This window comes from Glandiceps talaboti, chromosome 21 (assembly GCF_964340395.1).
Source record: "Glandiceps talaboti chromosome 21, keGlaTala1.1, whole genome shotgun sequence".
In the NCBI taxonomy this organism is placed as follows: domain Eukaryota; kingdom Metazoa; phylum Hemichordata; class Enteropneusta; family Spengelidae; genus Glandiceps; species Glandiceps talaboti.
In genome coordinates, this window is record NC_135569.1 from 8,244,046 (window position 1) to 8,264,039 (window position 19,994).

General features: G+C 35.5%; 2 protein-coding genes across 7 annotated transcripts in view; both read right to left on the minus strand.

Moving 5' to 3' along the window:
- Window positions 1-19,994, minus strand: part of LOC144451878 (echinoderm microtubule-associated protein-like 2) — a 56,652-nt gene that overhangs the window by 5,549 nt on the left and 31,109 nt on the right. For 3 of the 6 annotated variants that reach the window (XM_078142799.1, XM_078142802.1, XM_078142803.1), the window contains exons 5-11: window positions 19,641-19,790; window positions 7,845-7,914; window positions 6,015-6,116; window positions 5,493-5,588; window positions 2,873-3,013; window positions 2,134-2,181; window positions 445-541 (exon numbers count right to left, since the gene is read on the minus strand). In XM_078142799.1, coding sequence (XP_077998925.1) covers window positions 445-541; window positions 2,134-2,181; window positions 2,873-3,013; window positions 5,493-5,588; window positions 6,015-6,116; window positions 7,845-7,914; window positions 19,641-19,790 — 704 coding nt within the window. Of the gene's footprint in view, window positions 1-444; window positions 542-2,133; window positions 2,182-2,872; window positions 3,014-4,774; window positions 4,802-5,492; window positions 5,589-6,014; window positions 6,117-7,128; window positions 7,156-7,844; window positions 7,915-19,640; window positions 19,791-19,994 lie in introns of all 6 variants that reach the window. The other 3 variants (XM_078142801.1, XM_078142805.1, XM_078142800.1) reach the window with 2 other exon arrangements.
- LOC144451879 (uncharacterized) lies at window positions 11,442-19,212 on the minus strand. Its single transcript, XM_078142806.1, has 3 exons — window positions 18,948-19,212; window positions 17,759-17,834; window positions 11,442-17,266 (listed from the first exon to the last, which is right to left on the minus strand). The coding sequence occupies exon 3, from the start codon at window positions 17,261-17,263 to the stop codon at window positions 14,453-14,455; it is 2,811 nt and encodes a 936-aa protein (XP_077998932.1). The 5' UTR covers window positions 17,264-17,266; window positions 17,759-17,834; window positions 18,948-19,212; the 3' UTR covers window positions 11,442-14,452.

The window sequence follows — 19,994 nt, forward strand, 5'->3', positions numbered from 1 at the left end:
AACACCAAAGTAAAGTGTTTTCTGTATTTGCCACAATTGTACCTAATGCAAAACATGATAGGTCAAAATTGTGATTGTATGTTGCTTTTTTACTCAAAATATCATTAAACAACTTTTGTTATCAATATTCATTGATAATCTATTCTCAAATCTCAAATCTATTCTTGCAAGCCAGAGCATACATTTCTGCTGAAGCAACGGTGCTGTACAGAGGCCCATGGTTTACAACATTGCCTCAAGTCATGCACTGTGTGAAATACTGGAATAGCATGTTTATTATGGACTTCACTTGGACCTTTTGGGTAGCCAAATGAGGGAAGGGGTTAACAGTTTCAAATATGAAACTAAATCTGTCAAGTTTAGTCAATAAATAGCAGAATTTACTGGAGTGTTTAGAGGACAGAGATTTCATATGTGAGCAAGCCTATTGTGTATTGGACCTACCTTTTGACCAAACAGTAAGGTTGCCATTAGAATCACCAGTTATGACATCACCATTGTGGGCAAACTCTATACACGTTACATATTTAGGTTTATCCTCCTGTAAAAACAAGTATATCATATAAATGTTTAAAATAAATTCTTTTCAATAAACTTTGTAAGCTTACTTTGACTAACAATGTGTTCTCCTAAACGGGATGTCTGTGTGTATTTACATGATCACACAGAGGGCTATATTATGCTCACATGTGTTAAAAGCTGGATAAAGATTATCTATGTAGATGGATTGGATGAGTATGACATCACACAACATGAACCAATGACTTTTATTTGTTAGTCTAGTTTATCAAACATACTTTTCAATATCAATGCGTGGAATTACAGGAGCTAAAGCTGTGCCTTTACTGACTTAATTAAGGTATTGTATTACTGCAAGCGACCTTCCGTTTTTCTGTCTTGCCAGGACATACGCCTAAACATTCCCTTTAAATTTGTTAGTTCATGGTCTTTACTCAAGTTATTATTTTAGTACTCAATATGTTATTTGTGGTAGGTTTACAAAAAACAGAGTTTGAATTTGACCTCAAATTAGCTCAATCAGAACTATAATAAATTATGTAACTTAACTATTTTGATTGGCTACTGTGACAACCCATCTTATTATTAAATAATTATAAACCAATTTATGAAAGGGAGCCACATTTAGTATGAAATTGTTCAGAAATGGAACAATGTTATTCTCTTAAGCGGATAGAAGTATTTGGCATTTGGCTTTTTTTAGCTATTGCATTCTGTGAGGCGTGATCTATGTTAGGCAATATGTGATCATTGAAGGAAAACATAACCAATCCCGAATTAATGTCAGTTTAATACCCAACCTCCTTGGCAAATCGAGGCTATTAAAGAGGATACAACCAGTCACCTAGCTGAATCTGTGACTCCATCTATGCTTGTTCACTATTTACAATGAGTACAGTGTATGCAGAGTCACAGATCCAACTAGCAGTCAGGCTGAAGAGGGTATAACAATGATACTGATGAGTTCAGCTGTAGCTTGGTAGTATTTTCATTCTTGTTCATTTACAATAATTTGGTGTTAAGTTGATGGCTTTACTACTTGGAATTGCATTGTCATAGCTCACTGTCATGTACGTGTATGTCTACTTTGTAACGATATACCAATATTATTCATGTCTTCCACACTTATACTCAACCACTTCATAAACAGCTTTCACGTCACACTAGATACATTTGCACACTTGAATCATATTACGAATTATTATATCATGTTACGGTCAGACTATGTACACCTATGGTCAGTAGTATAACTAGTCACAACACATGCATCGAGGTATACAGATGGCTACTTAATTATATATATATATATATATATATATATATATATATATATATATATATATATATATATATATATATATATATATATATATATATATATATATATATATATATATATATATATATATATATATATATAATTAAGTAATATAACACAGTATCAAGCAACATACACAGGAGCCATTACACAGTGTGTCATGCTGTTGCGACCATTAGACAACTAACTCCAGCATAGACATTTTACATAATATCATTGGTGATTATTGATTTATACATTGTATACTACGTGCATTTGGTCTATCTATACGCCATTTGACAATATTACACACTTACATGGATGTAACCAAGAGAGGAGTTTACACTATGAGTCCATTTGTTAAACTGAATGTATGGAAAGATGAGAGGAAGATAGCATGAAATCAGTTGAAGTATAAACATCACAGACATAATTGTTGTACTTCTATGCAGACATGATAAAGTGAAAACATCACATATACATGTAGTTTACATAATAATACAATGTACACAGACACGGTAAAATGAAAACATCACAGATTTAGCTGTCTTTAATGTACTGACAATCTTTTAACACTTAACAGAAACTCTCAACACTTAATGTAACAGACACTGAGACACTGAGAACAGAATGGACACTAACACAGACATGTTTAAACAACACAAAAAGTAAGTTTTTAACAAAAACAAAAGTTCTAGTAATGGACACTGTTAACATTCAGACTGAAGCTAGGATGTTTATAGATGTTTCACTGAGAGGGGCACAGAACTTGAATAGAGCTAGAATTTGAAGTCATATGCCACATGAAAAAAATGATCAAATCATGTACAGTATCACATCAACATAGAAAACAAAAAATGAAGTTGGGATATGACTAGTTAGTATTACGTTCTGCGTGAACGGACATGACCAAATGTGACATGGGATCTATGCAAGGATATACAACATAAAGACATTCCCATCAATACAGTACGAAAACAAAAATGTTCATAAGGTTAAAAGTGGTATGCTATTGATACCACAAATCCTAATAAGACTAACATTAACTATCCTCACCTCAAAGACACCACTCTTTTTGTCACGTAAGATCTTATTGGTCATGATCTTCCAGAAGAACAGATGTTGTTTACCACCTGTTATGAGGCAAGTGTCGTCATGGGGATGGAAGACTGCAAATATGACTGTGTCAGGATGAGTCTGAAAATGTATCAAGATAGATTTGAATATTAATATCACACCATAAATCCTTTTATAGTACTTCAGAATCTGTGATCGTCAATATAGATGAGAACTGGGTATTTATGTCGGATTTTTTTATTTACAAAACGGGCTTCCTACTTGAAAATCAATATGAAACAACATTGACCAAGTCTGTGTTTGTAACTCAATACATTGCAAAATGCTAAAATAAGAAACATTTTATCAATCTCTTGCAATTCATTGAGTTACAAACAAGGACTTGGCATATGTTGTTTCATGTTGATTTTTCAAGTAGGAAGCCATGATAAAATTGTTTTATAAATTAAATATTAAAAATAAATACCCAATCCTCATCCATATGGACATTTTTAATGTACCGAATGAATGTCTTAGTCTTTAATTAGGTTTCTGTAAGGTAATGGTGAATCTTTTTTATGGCAGTGTGACTGTATTATACAAAGTTCTGATAATTTTATTTTCAAAATTTGTTACAATGTGCCTATACAAAAGTTTATGATGTGATGGATGATAAACTGTCCATATTGAAAGTGATGGCCATTTCTAATGACTTAATACAATATAAGCAGTAGTGTGATAAAATGCTTTCTTTTTCTTTCTTTTTTCTAAATGTAAGTCATTCATTAATATTACATAAATGACTATTCTATGAACAAATACATGATTGAGAAAAAACATTGGACATGTTATATTTGTGACAAGTTTTGTAAACCATATTATAAAATTTAAAACCTTACAACCATGTCTAATTTCTCTCTTTACATTATTCTTGTGGTCAAATTTCTGAGAATAACGGACTGTACAAATGGGGAGAGAGTCTGAATATAAACCACAGACATGTTGTAATGTTATGATTGTATGTATTGTACTCATAGTATGATTTACAAGATACCCTTTCTCTGCTTTTGTGATTCTAAAGCTTTATAGTGCAAATAAATACAAAAATGGGTGTAGCAAAAGCTAAATTGCCATAGCAACTAAAACATAATAACTATGACCAATGACAGCTAACTGTCAATTTTATTTTCAATGTGTAATAAAAAGAAATTAATATTTAAAAAAGAAAAAAGAAAAAAAGACATAAATAAAAAAAAATTAAAACCTTATGTGTATAATATCATTTGACAATTTTCTAAGGTTAGGAAAGTACTGAACCAACCGTCCTAATCATAAATTCTCCAGTGTATATTTTGTATAAAATTTATCTAATGTGAGTTTACATTTGATGAAACAACGTGCCATATGATGGTCTGCAGAAAGTTGAAGCTTCTCAAGCATGGTAAATGAACAAGTTGCAGTGCATTCGCATGTGTAGGCCAAAATACAAAGTCACCATGTGAACAAAAAATACATTATGCAAACAGAAACATCAAAAACACCCAATACCTGGATACCATTTTTGGAATGTTCAATATCTCGGCATTTGCTTGGATAAAATTAAGCTTAACTGATGTTAAAAGTCTGAGAAAAAGTCATTCATCTGTGACAAATTACGGCCATTTCATTTGTGCATGTTGAAAGTCAGTGCATTAATCACAAGAATAAGAATGTGAAGTCCAAATTATATACAGATATCACATTACTAGAACTAAGAAGCACACTATCGTGGATGAAACTAAGAAGCACATCATCGTGGATGAATTAGATGAGGTATTATTAGTACAGATACACAGCAAACAGATTTCAGTCAGACTTTATTTATCACATCAACACCATTTATGCATTGAAAGCAAAACTTGCCTCGGGTAAATTATTTACCATGTATTCCTGATGCCAGCACAAAAAGTAATATTTAAGTAGAAAGCATTAAAAATGAAAGAAAAATGACTGAGCGCCTTAACCCCTCTCACTATATATCTATGATGTAACATAGTGTGTCAATTCTGGTCTAACAATGTCACATGTAAATTAACTCATACAATATCACATGTATGTAAATTAGATCACACAATTCACATGTATGTAAATTAGGTCATACAATTTGCATGTATGTAAATTATGTCACATACAATATCAAATGTATGTAAATTAAGTCACACAATTCACATGTATGTAAATTAGGTCACACAATTCACATGTATGTAAATTAGGTCACACAATTCACATGTATGTAAATTAGGTCATACAATTCGCATGTATGTAAATTAGGTCACATACAATGTCACATGTATGTAAATTAGGTCACATACAATGTCACATGTATGTAAATTGGGTCACACAATTCACATGTATGTAAATTAGGTCACACAATTCACATGTATGTAAATTAGGTCACACAATTCACATGTATGTCAATTAGGTCATACAATTCACATGTATGTAAATTAGGTCACACAATTCACATGTATGTAAATTAGGTCATACAATTCACATGTATGTAAATTAGCTGATACAATTCACATGTATGTAAATTAGGTCATACACAAAATGACAATACAAGCTCTAATGTAACCATTACCTTAGTATTGGCAATGAGTTTGTCTTCCTTCCAATTCCACACACTAAGTACATGGTTATCACCTTCATCTAAGACCGCTAGCCAATCACCGCCATTCTAAAATATCAATGTATGACATAGAAATCATCATTACATGTTAAAGACATCAAAATAGTGAACAATAGCATATAATATGTTTGTTTATAACTGAAAAAAAATCAACAAGACTTTGAGAACAAAACCAATATTGTTAGGAATCTGACATTCAACTAGACATTGATACAGTGTGTGAGTGTGCATGAGTATGAGTGTGACTGTGTGTGTGTGAGTGTGTGTGTATGTGTGTGTGTGTGTGTGAGTGTGAGTGAGTTTGTGTGTGTGTGTGCGATCAAGTGTATGTGTGTGTGTGTATGTGTATGTGTGTGTGTGTGTGTGTGTGTGTGTGTGAATGAGTGTATGTCTGTGTCTCTGTGTATGCGTGTGTTCAAACTGTGAATATTGTATACCCATCTTTAAATTGTAGATACATGTATTATAACATACCTCTTGTGAAAAGTTGATTCCAATGATTCCAGTTTGGAAGACTTCAAGACCAATGATTGCATGTGTACATAGGGTTTCTGTTTCCCATATTCTAATATGAGCCTACAAGATAGAACAATTAATGTACACATTATATACATGTATAGTAGTTATGTTACCAGTGATTATTATGGGCGTATTTATCAAATACACACATAGACTGCCTTAGATTTTAACATTACGGAAGTGATCAAAATTTACTGAACAGATCATTGTAGCAATTAACTTTTAATGATATAACATGGTATTTAATTGCTCACATGCGATGTTAGACATTTTGAAATTAGACAAACTAAAATCGTCACTTCACATTTTTTACCATAATCGCCTTGCAAAAGTACAAACCACATACAATCTTATTTATGCAAATTATATTCCCAATAAAAGGACACGGCCGTGAAAAAGCGTGTTTACAAAGTGATGAGTTTTCTGTTTTGTTATATTCAGGTTTTGAATATTAAGGAGTTGGTATCGCATAATAGAAAAAATACTGTTGCTAGAAATATGGCATGTGTTAAAAAAACACAGTCTACTAGCTAAACAGCATGCCCCCTTCTAGTGGGACCTGTTTGCGGACAGTGTACAGAACGTGATACTGACAATGTCCCTCAACACCATAGGGAGAAGGAGAGGGCCAATGTCAGCATCAAGTCCCAATCCAACTTACTCCATCTGCAAGCAGGATTAGCCCCAGTCAGGAATAGTAACAAGATACATATTTTAGTTCAATTGTTCCATTTTGTCCAGGTTTTGAATTTTTACCAGCTAGTGAACAAAATTGGTAAATTATTTTAAAATCTTCCATTTTGTTCTGCACATGCACAACAGATGACCATGACCATGTACATTAAACTCCATGTGGTGTTTTTATGTGACAGTTATTTCCCAGAAAAGGTTAGATACATTTCATGATATGAAAAATGTACTTGGGTTAAATAATGAGTAATGAGAACACACTAATGGCACAAAAATGGGAAAAGACTGCGCAGAAGAAAAGATTTATGACAGTTTTACAGGCAGCAAAAAACAAGTAGAATATGGAGAATGGTTGCTATAGTGACGCTGATTTACTTACATTATGACACATTGCTACATCCTCGGGCTACATGGAAAATAAAAATGGGGTTCATTACAGGTATTAGTTTTAGTCAGGTGCATTTGGCATAGAAGCTTGATTTACAGGTTAGTTATAAGTTGACAATACATGGTGTTGTCATCTTGAATCACTCACTCTTTCCAAAAAAATGTAGTTTTGAGTTTCAAAAAATCGAAGAATTAGAGACAGAAAGCATAGTTGATATGATAGAAGCAAGATCAAGAAGAATGTCGGCAAAGCTGGGACGGTAGGACCGAGGGATATCACACCAACAAGAATATTAAACTACCCAAAAGTGAACCACGCTCTCATTCCATCAATTTGGTCAGGACATTCAATGTTTGCCAATTCAGCAATATTTTATCATGTTTTCTTTGATTCAAATCATTTCTAAAAAATGTTTCTTGAGTCATTTATTTGGAAGATATGTAGCCTTTTGAATTTTTTTTTTTTTTTTTTTTTTTTTGGGGGGGGGGGGGGGGGGGTTCTTTCAAAAACCAGTTTATTCTGTTGTTGGTTGGTGTTCCCTGAATGACTTCAGGAATCCCTGTTTTTGATGGACAACATTAGAAACGATCTCACACCAATCTGACTCACAGTATACATGTATTTTTCCACATATTGTCTTGAAATGTTGACGATGCAAACAAAGTCATTACACTGCAACAAGACGATATGTTAAGTTTTACACTTACAGTTGAGTCTGGGACTTGTCCAGCCATTTGACCAGTAGCTACATAATTCTCAACGGGATGTATAGCCATGCTGAAAAAAAAATCAAGGAATGGTAAAATCAATAGCATTGATTCTTGACGACAAAGGACAATATTTGATTTGCCCTTTTCTTTTCTATTCTTTTCTTTTCTTTTCTCTTTTTACTTTTTTATTTTTTATTTTATTTTATTTTTTTTTTATTTTTTTTTTTTGCAATTAGTCTATTTTGTATTTCTACATTGTTTTGTGAAATGGCTCATGTAACCTCTTGTATTCATTTTGTGTATTTGTGTAAGGGTCATGTAAACCAGGTATATTCCACTATTAGATAAGACAAGCTTGACTTGGCACTGTGTGCACAGGGAACAGGACAAATAATCAGTTTTGTTATGGCGATTTTCCGGATTTCTAATATTATTTTCTGTATATTTCAAATAAAGTTTCCACTCACTGTTTTTTCTTACTATTTCCTATGTGATATCAATGTCTTATCGGAGCTTATCAGCTTTGCATTAATTAGTAGCTTACTAATTCAAGAACAAACTCACTAGTTATTTGCCCAATTAGCGCATTAAGCCGTGAGTGTAAACATTCCCTGATCCGACTAATGGTGGTAACACGGAAAGGGGTGAAACTCCAAAGGGACGTGTCCAGAGGACATCCGTAAATCACCCTGCCACTTAATATATTCATGAATTCAAAAAACAACAGGAAATAAATTGAAAATAAACAGTATGTATATTACCCGGTAAATTCAAATTCACGACCGTTGCCATTACACATGCAGCCATCGCAGTTCTGGGCCGGGCGGGTACATATTTCAAAGTGGGGGCTCGAGCGCTCTCTTGATCTTGGCGGTGCATCTTTGACGGTGTTACAACGTTGGACCTTGGTTAGAAACACAAAATGCCTCTCGATGATGTTACTAACACATTAGGTCGGTCTCAAACTGAAAAACTGAAACAGAAGCCACCGGTCGTCTCCACTACTCGTGAAGAATTTAATACATGGTAAGTAGGCCTAGCCTAACTGCGATTTAATGAAAATTATGTTGTTTATGATATAAGTTTGACAATGTAAAGATATGAAAATTGGTCAAAGTTGACTGTTTTGCTTGACCTACACAGACATCGTAAGTAAAGTGTTAGACAGACGTCAAATGCAACTAAAATTCTAAGGTCACTTGCCATGAAGAAAAGTCCGATACGAAGTGTTTGTGTTTTTTGTGTGTTTTTGTTAATTATCAAAAACGTCGGGCCTTTCATTGAATTACAATTCTGAAAATTGTTTGACATCTTCGGTAGTCATCATTAAATGTTTGCCCTCACATTTAACAGGCTTTGCAAGAATTTCCACGAAAAGGTTGGAAAGTCGGTTCTGAAAGAAGACCTATTCTCTTCTTACCGTCAAGCGATGGGGTCAAAAGGAGAGCTTCGACCGGTTGAGATAGGAATGGTGGTTCGCCGTTTGTTTCTCTCTGTTAAGAACGGTAAAATAACGAAAGATGGTAAAAGATGGTATCCTTTGCGGTTTTTAATGTGTCATACTTACATAATTTGCCAACATTTGATAACATTGACTTTTACTCTGTTTATAATATTATGTCCCAGCTGCTTTTTTATCATCGATGACGTGTTGTCATGTTTCGCCCCATAATTCCTTGCGGTAATCCAAGATGGCGATTAACGCTGGGGAACACGCTGCGCTAGCTTTGTATCGCCATTCCGTGTGGTATTCCGATATTTTCCTCTTTTAAAATTCCTTAACGGTCTGTCAGTACTGCGTACTTAAATTTGGAGAAGGGCACAGTTGGATATGCAAGTAAGTACCCCGAACGACTATCATGGTCAGATCTACCTTCCGTCGACATTAGCACTGCACTTGGCTGGCTTCCTCGAGATACATCATGTACTCACAATAGTAACAAAGCATATCATGAGTGGATATTTTTCGATGAAAACCGAACGTGCAACGAACAGAGAGTTATTCGGGAACTTAGGATTTACAAGGATTTTACTTGGGAATTTCTTATCACGAATAGGCGAGTTTCACGGAATTTAGGCTTCCCAACCACCCTTAGTGGAGACGTGCACGAACTGTACACATTCTTCTTGGTAGCAGCACGAGTTAATATTTGCCCTGGATTCCAAGTTGTCACAAAGAGGGACACTAAATCACTAAAGGGCGACATTATTGGCAGAGCCGAGGACTGGACGTGGCAACAAAACTGTATGACAATTAAATCTCTTATTCATCGATCGCTCTCTTGTGAAATGATTTTGAGTTTGCAGAATGCTGAAGTAACATGTAAACAATGTGCATGCCTTAAGAAGAATTGTGGTAAAGACCTGTTCACAGACGTTGAAATGACACACTTTTCAAAATACAAGAAAGAATCAATAATGAATGAACAAGAACTTAAAGAGAAAATTGCAGATGAAAGAAAACAGAAATTAAATACCATGAAGAGGGAGCAACGCCTTTGTGAAAAAATAAACAAAGAAATGATAGTTTGCTCACAAGACACCCACAGCGACATAGTGACCCTCTTCAATTCTACTAATGCAAGCGAAATTTGTAAAGATAATCAAGATGTTATTTTATTATGGGAAGAACAAAGGAAGGCCCTACAGAGTAAAGGTCCTACAGGAAGGCGTTGGCATCCAAAGTAAGTATCCATGGGTTTGGTTAGAGAAAAATATGAAGTCAAGAATGATAACTATATAAAACAAAAACACTTTCATGTGTACACAACTTGCCCACAGACAGACAGACAGACAGACAGAGTTAACTTATTGACTCATTTTTCCATTATTGCCATTGGTTTGTACAACTACTGTAACCCATATAATTGTGCATGTAGCTTCACAGTATTATTTCTTTTCATTAGGGTAATACGAATATGTCTGTCAATATGGATGCGGAGCCAAAAGGCTTATGATGAATTACAGAAAAGTGGAATGCTTATTTTACCATCAGGGAGGTTACTAAGCATGTACAAAAACTGTGCCAACAGTCAACCCGGCCTAAATGATACCTTCCTTGAATGGATGGTAATGGAAGCTGAGCGAATGAAACTGCCATCAGAGGGATGGAACGGCGGAATAATACTAGATGAAATGGCAATCCAGGTAACTTGTATTAAGGTTCATATTTTTGGTATTGAGCTTTACCTCTCAAACTACTGGAGATGAATTTTTTTATGATTCTGAAAGTATTACTGTTAATCTGCAAATTGTGAGTGTGTCATACCTGTCAGACCATACCCTTAGCAATAGTCAATAAATAGTTTATTTTACAATTATAACAACAGTGATGGACACCCATAGCAACAGGTAAACAATGACATATAATGGCTAAAGGAACCCACCAATGATGGGAAGGTAAATGAATGGGTTTTGCAAATTGTATGTACATATGCCTAGGAACAAGACCATGCCCATGTTGCAGATATAACATTGTGGATGGGAAAGAATGGAATAGATCTTCAAAGAATGTATGCAAATAGGTCTAGCAACAAGACCACTGTCACATAATCATTACAGCAAATGAAAGTGAACTGACAACATTTATGCTACAATGCCATTGATGCTTTTACTTTTTATTTACAGTATGTTCATGTATTACATGTGGTAGTTGATAATAACATAATCCTACTGTTGCCATTCAAAACAACAGCTAGTACAGTAGGATAGATTATAATTATATCACTTCCACATCAACTTCATACCTGAATGATTGATAACATTCATAGACATACAAATGGTAGTGTACTTTAAATCAACCCTGATATTATACAGTGTTCTGTGGATAAAAGACTTAATAACAAGAGTTATCACAATTAACAAACTTGACAATTAAAATTTAAAAAGAAGTGTCATATTCTATCATTGTGTAGTGTTGGATCTACTTGAATGTTGCTAATGTTCATTTTGTTACCTTTAAATAGGAAGACTTGCAGCTGAAGTTTGTCAATGGGGAAGCACAGATTGTTGGACTTGTCTGCTTGGGAGATGGAGACACTGACATGAGGGTGTTAACATCAGGTAATACCTAATTCAGTATTCTGTGGTTTGTGATAATGCTTTCTCAATAGTTGACAAATCGATGAATGAGTAAAGCATTAATTAACAACAATTGAACAATTCTTTCACAGGGAACAACAATTGTTGTAGCTGAACAATGTTAAAATGTATCGTACATTGTTTTCGACCCCCATGGATGATGACACAGATGTCATTTTATACTTAAAAATGAGCTTCTTAATTTCTAGATATTTATGATTTGTTGTGATTACCACAAAAGTGCCACTCTATAGGCATTAACCTCTTCATTTATAAGCATGTGCCAGTCAAAATTATTTGAAAAACATTTTTATATATGACAATTTTATTTTAAACTGAAGTCATAGAAATAATGATCAATATTGCAATATACTCAATTTGACCAGCATCCCCAGTAATTAGTAATTCCTAATCCCTAAGATTGTAAAAGGGGACGGACTCGACTAGTTGCAAAGACAACTATTTTTCGTCTCCCTTTCCCAAGTTGAATACTTCATATATTGTAGAATTGTTATATATGTATATGTATATATATATTTCTGGGAATAAAGGAGATTATTATTATAGTTATTTGTGAATTAGTGTCAACATTCTGGGATGACGTGGGTAGAACTATCCATAACTGGAAAGATACTTTTTTTTTTCTTTTTCAAGACATTGTGAAAATAACTTTACTATTGAAACTTTACACAGATTTTGATGTATTTTCATCTGCAATATAAATACACGTATTTACTTGTGAAATAACTGGTCAGATTCTGTCTTATTTTCAGGTACTGACCAAGCTATTACAGCAACACATGTGTTGCAAATGGTTTTTCTTGGAAACACTGGTTTTCGGTTTCCATTCGCACACTGGCCAACGAAAGAAGTCGACCCAGCAACACTATATATTCTCTTTTGGGATGCTGTAAAATGGTTGCGAAAGGGTGGTTTCCATACATCATTTTGCTGCCTAGATGGTGGTCAGGCCAACAGATCATTTGTTAATATGCATTTCAAAGGAAAAGATCCATGGAACGAGAAATTTACAACCAGAAACCTGTACACACATGAGCCAATGGTTTTCTACATGGATCCATGGGTAGGTGCCAATGACTAGTTTTTCCTGTATTATTTATCTCATGGGATTCCTACCTAGTAGAGTATTTTGCATATGTTATTGTTTTGCATACATTCAAATTAATTAGATAAATTTATGCATTATTTTCATGCTTTTTTTTTCTTCAGAATAGAACCATCAAAAAATATCAAAAAAGAGAGATATTATTCAGATTACTTCTCTTTCTTTCAGCACAACTTTAAAAAAATCCGCAATGGTATTGAGAAGAGCACTTTATCTGATAAAGGGACTCGGAACTTGCAAAATGGAGAGGGTAAAATACTTTGGAAATATTGGAAACAAGCGTACAAGTTTGACCAACAGATGCATAGCCTTCCACTTCATCACAAGCTGACACCTGAGCATTTTGACCTCACCCCATCAACCCGCATGCGTAACCATTTAGCAGAGCAGGTTTTGAATCGAGATATGTTATATCTTATGAAGGTAAGATTGGTAACCGTATAATTATACTGTCATGTATTTGCTACTGTAAGAGCCACCTTTATGATGTAAAGGGTATGTAGTTTTAACCTAATTAACTTTCAAATGCAATTTGCAATACCACTATACAAAGTGAATTTCATAGCTAGTATATTTATCAACAATTGTTTGGAATCTTCTTGTTTTTTTAGGAATTCAAGAAACACAGGGAAGCCAGCAATACCTCTGACATAGAAAAAAATGACTTGGATGCTGTAATATGTCTCCTTGAGACTACCAGCATTCTAATCACCAATTTCACTGACAGGAGACCATATTATTCACTGGAAGATGAAAGGATTACAGAAATCCATACCTGTTTGTATTATTTTAAATCATGGGAGGATAAGGTGTCTTCAATGGTGGATTTGACGCCTGCACAACGAAATAAGAAACTACTTTCTGAAAAGGCCAGGTCTGACATAAGCTCCATGATTTTGGGATTCACAGAGATCTGCCGTATTGCACTTTCAAGGAACCCAGGAAGTGGTGTTGTGGCTTCAAGAGCCAACAGTAATTTGGTTGAAAATGTGTTCTGTCAGCAGCGTGGACAAAATGGACAAAACAGTAACCCACGCTATTCCCAGTATGGTCCAGGGATAAATGCAATTTGCCTGGGGCAGACAGTAACCACACAAAAATGTAATTCTGGTAAAGTGGACACACTACCATTCTTCAAACCTTCAACCTTGAAAAGGAAGAGAAAATTTCCTGACTATTAAAGTACTTGCTGTGCACACAGAAATTGATGTGTGCTTCACAAAATTATATCTATTTCATGTGACTATAAATACTTTTGATACCACTCTGTAAATATTCTATGCAGTTGTGCTTAGTGATAGATATAACTGCTATACACCAAAAGTACTGATGAAATGTATTCTATGAACTATTGACTCAAAGTTTGTTATTTGTTGCACATAGGTGAAAATATGCTCTGTTACAGTCTTTCTGGCTTGGGCATTCTGGTACAGTTTTTAATTTTGTTGACAAGGAGGTCATTCAGTCTGTTCTTTGTGTAACTTTGCATGTAGCGTAAATCATAAAGTCCAAACAGTGATTTTATTTCATCTTTTGTGTACAGACGGGATGTGAAATATTTCGGATTCTCTGTGACCTTCGCAATCATCAGTCTGTGTGTCACTTCTTTTCCCTCACTTCTGTCATTCTTCATCTCCTCATTTGTTACCTTTTTACTCTTTTCGGTGGCTTTCTGCTCTCTCTGCATCACCTTCCTCCTGTGTGCCTCAGTCTTCTGTAAGTGCAGTTCACACCGAATGTCTCTCAGGAATTGTCCAACTCCCATGTTAATATAACGTTGAAGTATATCTTGGTAGACTTCATGAATAACGATCTTCCCATTTTCTGTAATACAACCACCATGGCACATATCATCTGTTGCCTCAACTATTGTCATGAACTCCTCTCTAAGGCTGCTGTTTTTATGAAGGCAATCCAACACCCATATCACAAGTTGTGATTTGTGTTCATTGAAGCTCTTTGATGACATTAGTGCCACCCTTTCTTTCTCCAAAGATACGAAAAATGAGTATGCAGCGTCTGTGATGTGGAAAAGTCCTCCCTGCCTGTATTGCTTGTAATCTGTGACTGACAGGGAATCCTGATATGAGGTATTCTCATGCACATACTGGGATGTGCAAACAAGGCTTTCTACTACAAGTTTCTTGCTGTAGAGTGTCTGCAGTTTCTGCCTGACGGTGCGCTGAAGTGACATACCATTTTCTACAAGATATTTCCTGTATTTTTTTACAGTCTTGGCAATTACCCATCCCCCAACATATCGCACCTTTGCTTTGCTTGAGTCATTCGAATTCTGTTCTGCTTCATCAGTATCATCTGCAGTTGTGTTTGCCCCACGCTCCGCTCTGACAATATCAGCAATTTCTTTGATTATCAGTCTATTCACTTCCATCAAAATAGTTGACAAGCACTCAATGTGATACAATGTTCGGGGCTGGCGACAGACATTCATGAAATCATCCAATGTTTTGTCCTGTGTAATGTGTTCATGTAGCTCCTGTAAATGAGCTGTAAATGATTTACGGTCATGGCTTCCTTGCTGATCTGGTGCACCCTTGCAGTTTGCCTGTAATATTTTGTAGATTTTGCACCACTGATGTCTGATATAGTTCTCAACACTTTCTACTCTCTCGGGTTTCTTTAAGTTTTCTATTATGGCATTGACATGGTATGCTGATGACTGTTGCATTTTGGCAAAGACAGAGTCATCCTTTAGGGTTGTTAGAAATGTCTTTACACAGAAACTGAAAGGTGGCCTTGAAAAATAGTCATCACTTTCTTCAAGGATATCGAGTGGTGTAACTTCTTCTGTAGTACTAGGTTGGTCAATGGTCATCTCCTCCTCCATCTTGTCTGCCCACAAAGTAGCAACTGTATCATCATCATCATCATCATCCCCCCAGTCTTCTGTGGTATCAATCATGTCAGTGGTGATTTGGACCCTGTGGCAATGTAGTGGCCTGTAAGGTCTGTTTGATGACACACACTCTAGAAAATTGGCTACTTCAACGGGTGGTGACATCAAGGATGTGTCATTAAAACCAACCAGTCTCAAGCCATTCATGCTCCTCAATCTTGACATGGCTACGTATAGGTGCCCTGGTGCAAAAACCTGCCTGCAATGGATTTCAGCTGCCTCCAAACTTAAACCCTGAGACTTGTGAACAGTGAAGGCCCATGCTAGTTTTAGCGGGATCTGTATTCTTGTGGCTACGACAGTTTCAGGGTCTTCATCAGATGCAACATGCCAAATCTTCTGTTCTACTCTCACAGTTTTGTTTACTCTTGGAAAGTGTACTACTGGTAGCCCATCCTTCATCTCTGTTACAGTACCAGTCATGCCATTTGTTAACTCATTTGTGCAGTTGTAAATGAGCATGACTGGTGAGCCAACCTTCAGGTGAAGTGTTGAGTCAGCTATCGTGCGCTTGTTTAGCAATGATTTACTGCCAGTGTCTTTTGCTGTGAAGGTGTAGACTTGGCCGGGATGATCAATCAATTGTGTCATGTTATGGTGCTGTACATCAGTGTTGTGTGTGTAAATAGCTGGTATGAACTCGAGCCCAAAATCACTCGATGAGAGTGGTTTAGTTCGATTCTTAAGCAGTTCTCGGTTTTCTTTGCTGCACTGTCCATTAGATATTTCTGTCAGAATGTTAATGAACTGTGGGTCATTCTGTCTGTAGATGGTCTTCAATATTGTTGTATGAGTGAAAGTCCTATTCCAAAGTTCCGACGTAAAACAATACTCTGCATTGTCATGTGGTGACCTGACTGGCGGCAACTGCTTGAAATCACCACATGCTACTATCTGCATTCCCCCAAAAACTTCTGTGCTTGATCTTATACTTTGGAGGACATCATTTATCAAATTGAATGTCTGACTGCTGATCATAGATATCTCATCTATTATTAGAACATCCGTTGATAAGATGCGCTCCTTTACTTCTTTTCTGCTATTTACATATCTCAGTGTTGTTGACAGACGTTGAGTACCAGTCTTTATACCAGTAAATCTATGGATAGTTGATGCACTTGTGTATTGACTTGCAGCGATTCCAGTTGAGGTTGTAACTGCAACTGTTCTGGGAATCATTTCAACAATTTTCTTTATGAGGGTTGTCTTTCCTGTGCCAGCACTCCCAGTGAAGAAAACACTGTGTCCTTTGATGACCCAGTTGATGATTTGACTGGCTTCTTCACTCTCCATTTTCTAAACAATTTAACATCAAAAGAAATCGTGTAAATAAATGTTCCTCACCAAAACAGAATACAACTTTTTTTCATTACCTGTACTAACTAATAATGTACATCATCCTAGGGGTCAAATGATAAATAGTCAACAACTCCTGTTATCCACCCACATTAATCACATGATTAATTTTGAGCCGCCAAGATGATATGCATGTACACTGAATTTTGACCGGTCTCTTTTATAATCTACTTAAAGTCATTCTTCTTCCTTATTTGCTCTTCCTTTCACTTCACAAAATTACTCTAGAAATTAACAAACCCCCTCAACTTCTATTCATTTACTACCTGTTGCAGTGTATCATCTTGTCAACAGAAAATAAGAAGGTATTCAAACTTTATGACTCACCCTAGTGGTAAAATTGTATCTTAGGTGGAAAGAATTATTATGCAGTGTTGCAGCCAGCCTTTCTCATTTTTTTTCAGAATGATTTAAATAAATGCATAAACTCACCTGGATATATAATATATATATATATATATTTATATTTGACGTTTGAATAATTTACGATTGCCAGAGGAACAGTTTTCTGTAAATAGAACACAAGTTTACAAATTAATATAGTATATGTTATTGCAACACGCCACTAATAATAAAAGTGATTTCGACCTATATATTCAAGATGGCCATTTTACTTTTGATATCAAGGCCAAGTACACCTTACATTTATTGAGGTATAGAAGCAGATTAAACTTGAACAACAATTTGTAAAATCTTTGACTGCATTTTCTGTAGTCATGTATTTTTCTGTATACAGAATTAAAGGTACATATTTATAAGAAATATATAGTGAATGCATTTTTGTTGAACACAAACTTTTAAATTCACACCCTTTACACCCTTTTAAGCTTTTGTAGAAGTTTTTATGTGTCATCTGTGACCCCCCCCCCCCCCCGTGGGTAATGGGTACGTATGTACCCTTGCGGACAAAAATTACAACCACAAACTCAATCAAATTTCAAAAGTAGGGGTCAAAAGTCTACATTTTAGACAGAAACAAGGCTCTACATGAGTTGATAAAGGGGGTCAAAACCACGGCAAATACGTATAAACCCTTTCTATGGGAGTACCCCCCCCCCCCTGTTTTCAGACATTTTTAATTTTTGTTCTGTGTTTAAACGCATATACAACTTTGTCGACGCCAACCCCTCAACGACTAAAAGTTTTACAAAGAAAGTTCTAAATGAAAAACAGCTTCGGTAGATAGAAAATGAAACAATGTGTTATAGTCCGTAAACAATGCGCCCGTTACAGCTGGGCCACTTCCCGTTTTCCGTGTATGGTTTTTACTAAAAACAGTAAAAATGTTAGGGCTACGTACTATCTTAGGAATCGCCTTGTAGCCCTAACGACCCCAATGTCCTGACACGTTTTGCAATAATTTGTAATTTTGTTATTGTATAAATCAGCTCTGAAAATAAATTTTACAATACGTGAGACAATCGCAACAAAATAGTCGTGGCGTTCATACGCACCCCTGGAGTAGATCATGGATCTGTTACGAGTAGATATATCGCGTCGTCACGTCAGATTTTCTAACATCTCATGACAAGAATAACTGATTGAGCTGAGTTTCGTGAGTTCATAAACTTTGAATGATGCAGTTCAAAACGATGTGATTTGCTTATGAAAATGAACTTACCTTGTACTATCGAGAATGGTTTGTTTCACTTGTGAACACTTCCTGTCATGTGGACCAGTATTTACAAACATCGTATGTTCGCAAAGGATCGTGGGAAATTTGTTTACACCAAAGGCACGTGTTGCCAGTAATAAACAACTCAGGGGTCAAAGGTTTCAACTTCCGACTTCCTGCTTTACGGATATCATCGGGACATCGTCAGTGTGTAGGCCTGGTTTCGTGTTAGGGCACTTACAGACAAGCTTCAAAGCTGTAACTTCGTCAATGTTTCCCTTCATTTGTGCATTAGGATTTCTGGTTATGGAATCATCATTGTAATGTTTGAAAGTTGTTTTCTTTGCAAATTTCTGGACACGTCCCTTTGGAGTTTCACCCCTTTCCGTGTTACCACCATTAGTCGGATCAGGGAATGTTTACACTCACGGCTTAATGCGCTAATTGGGCAAATAACTAGTGAGTTTGTTCTTGAATTAGTAAGCTACTAATTAATGCAAAGCTGATAAGCTCCGATAAGACATTGATATCACATAGGAAATAGTAAGAAAAAACAGTGAGTGGAAACTTTATTTGAAATATACAGAAAATAATATTAGAAATCCGGAAAATCGCCATAACAAAACTGATTATTTGTCCTGTTCCCTGTGCTGTGTGTCTAACCTTTTCTGATAAATAATTGTCGCCATAAAAACTCACCATTGAATGTCCTCATTATGACCAGTGTAGTGACGTTGGAAGTCAAGTTCAATGTCGTACAAAACGGCAACAGCACCAACAAAGTATACAAGTTCTCCTGAAGGTATAGCATGGAGATTACAACGAGTATCGTAACCACGGTAACCATATCTGAATTCATTTCAATTAAGAAATTTTGTTCAAAGCTACATGCTTCATTTCCTTAGCTGTTTTGTTACATATACAAATTGACAATAACAGTATCATTTAAGTCCCTGCAACACATGATATATTTGTCCAAATAAACTTACATCCTTAGTTCACAATTAATGAATTATTCAATCTTTAACTCACTTTGGATGCTATAGAATTTAA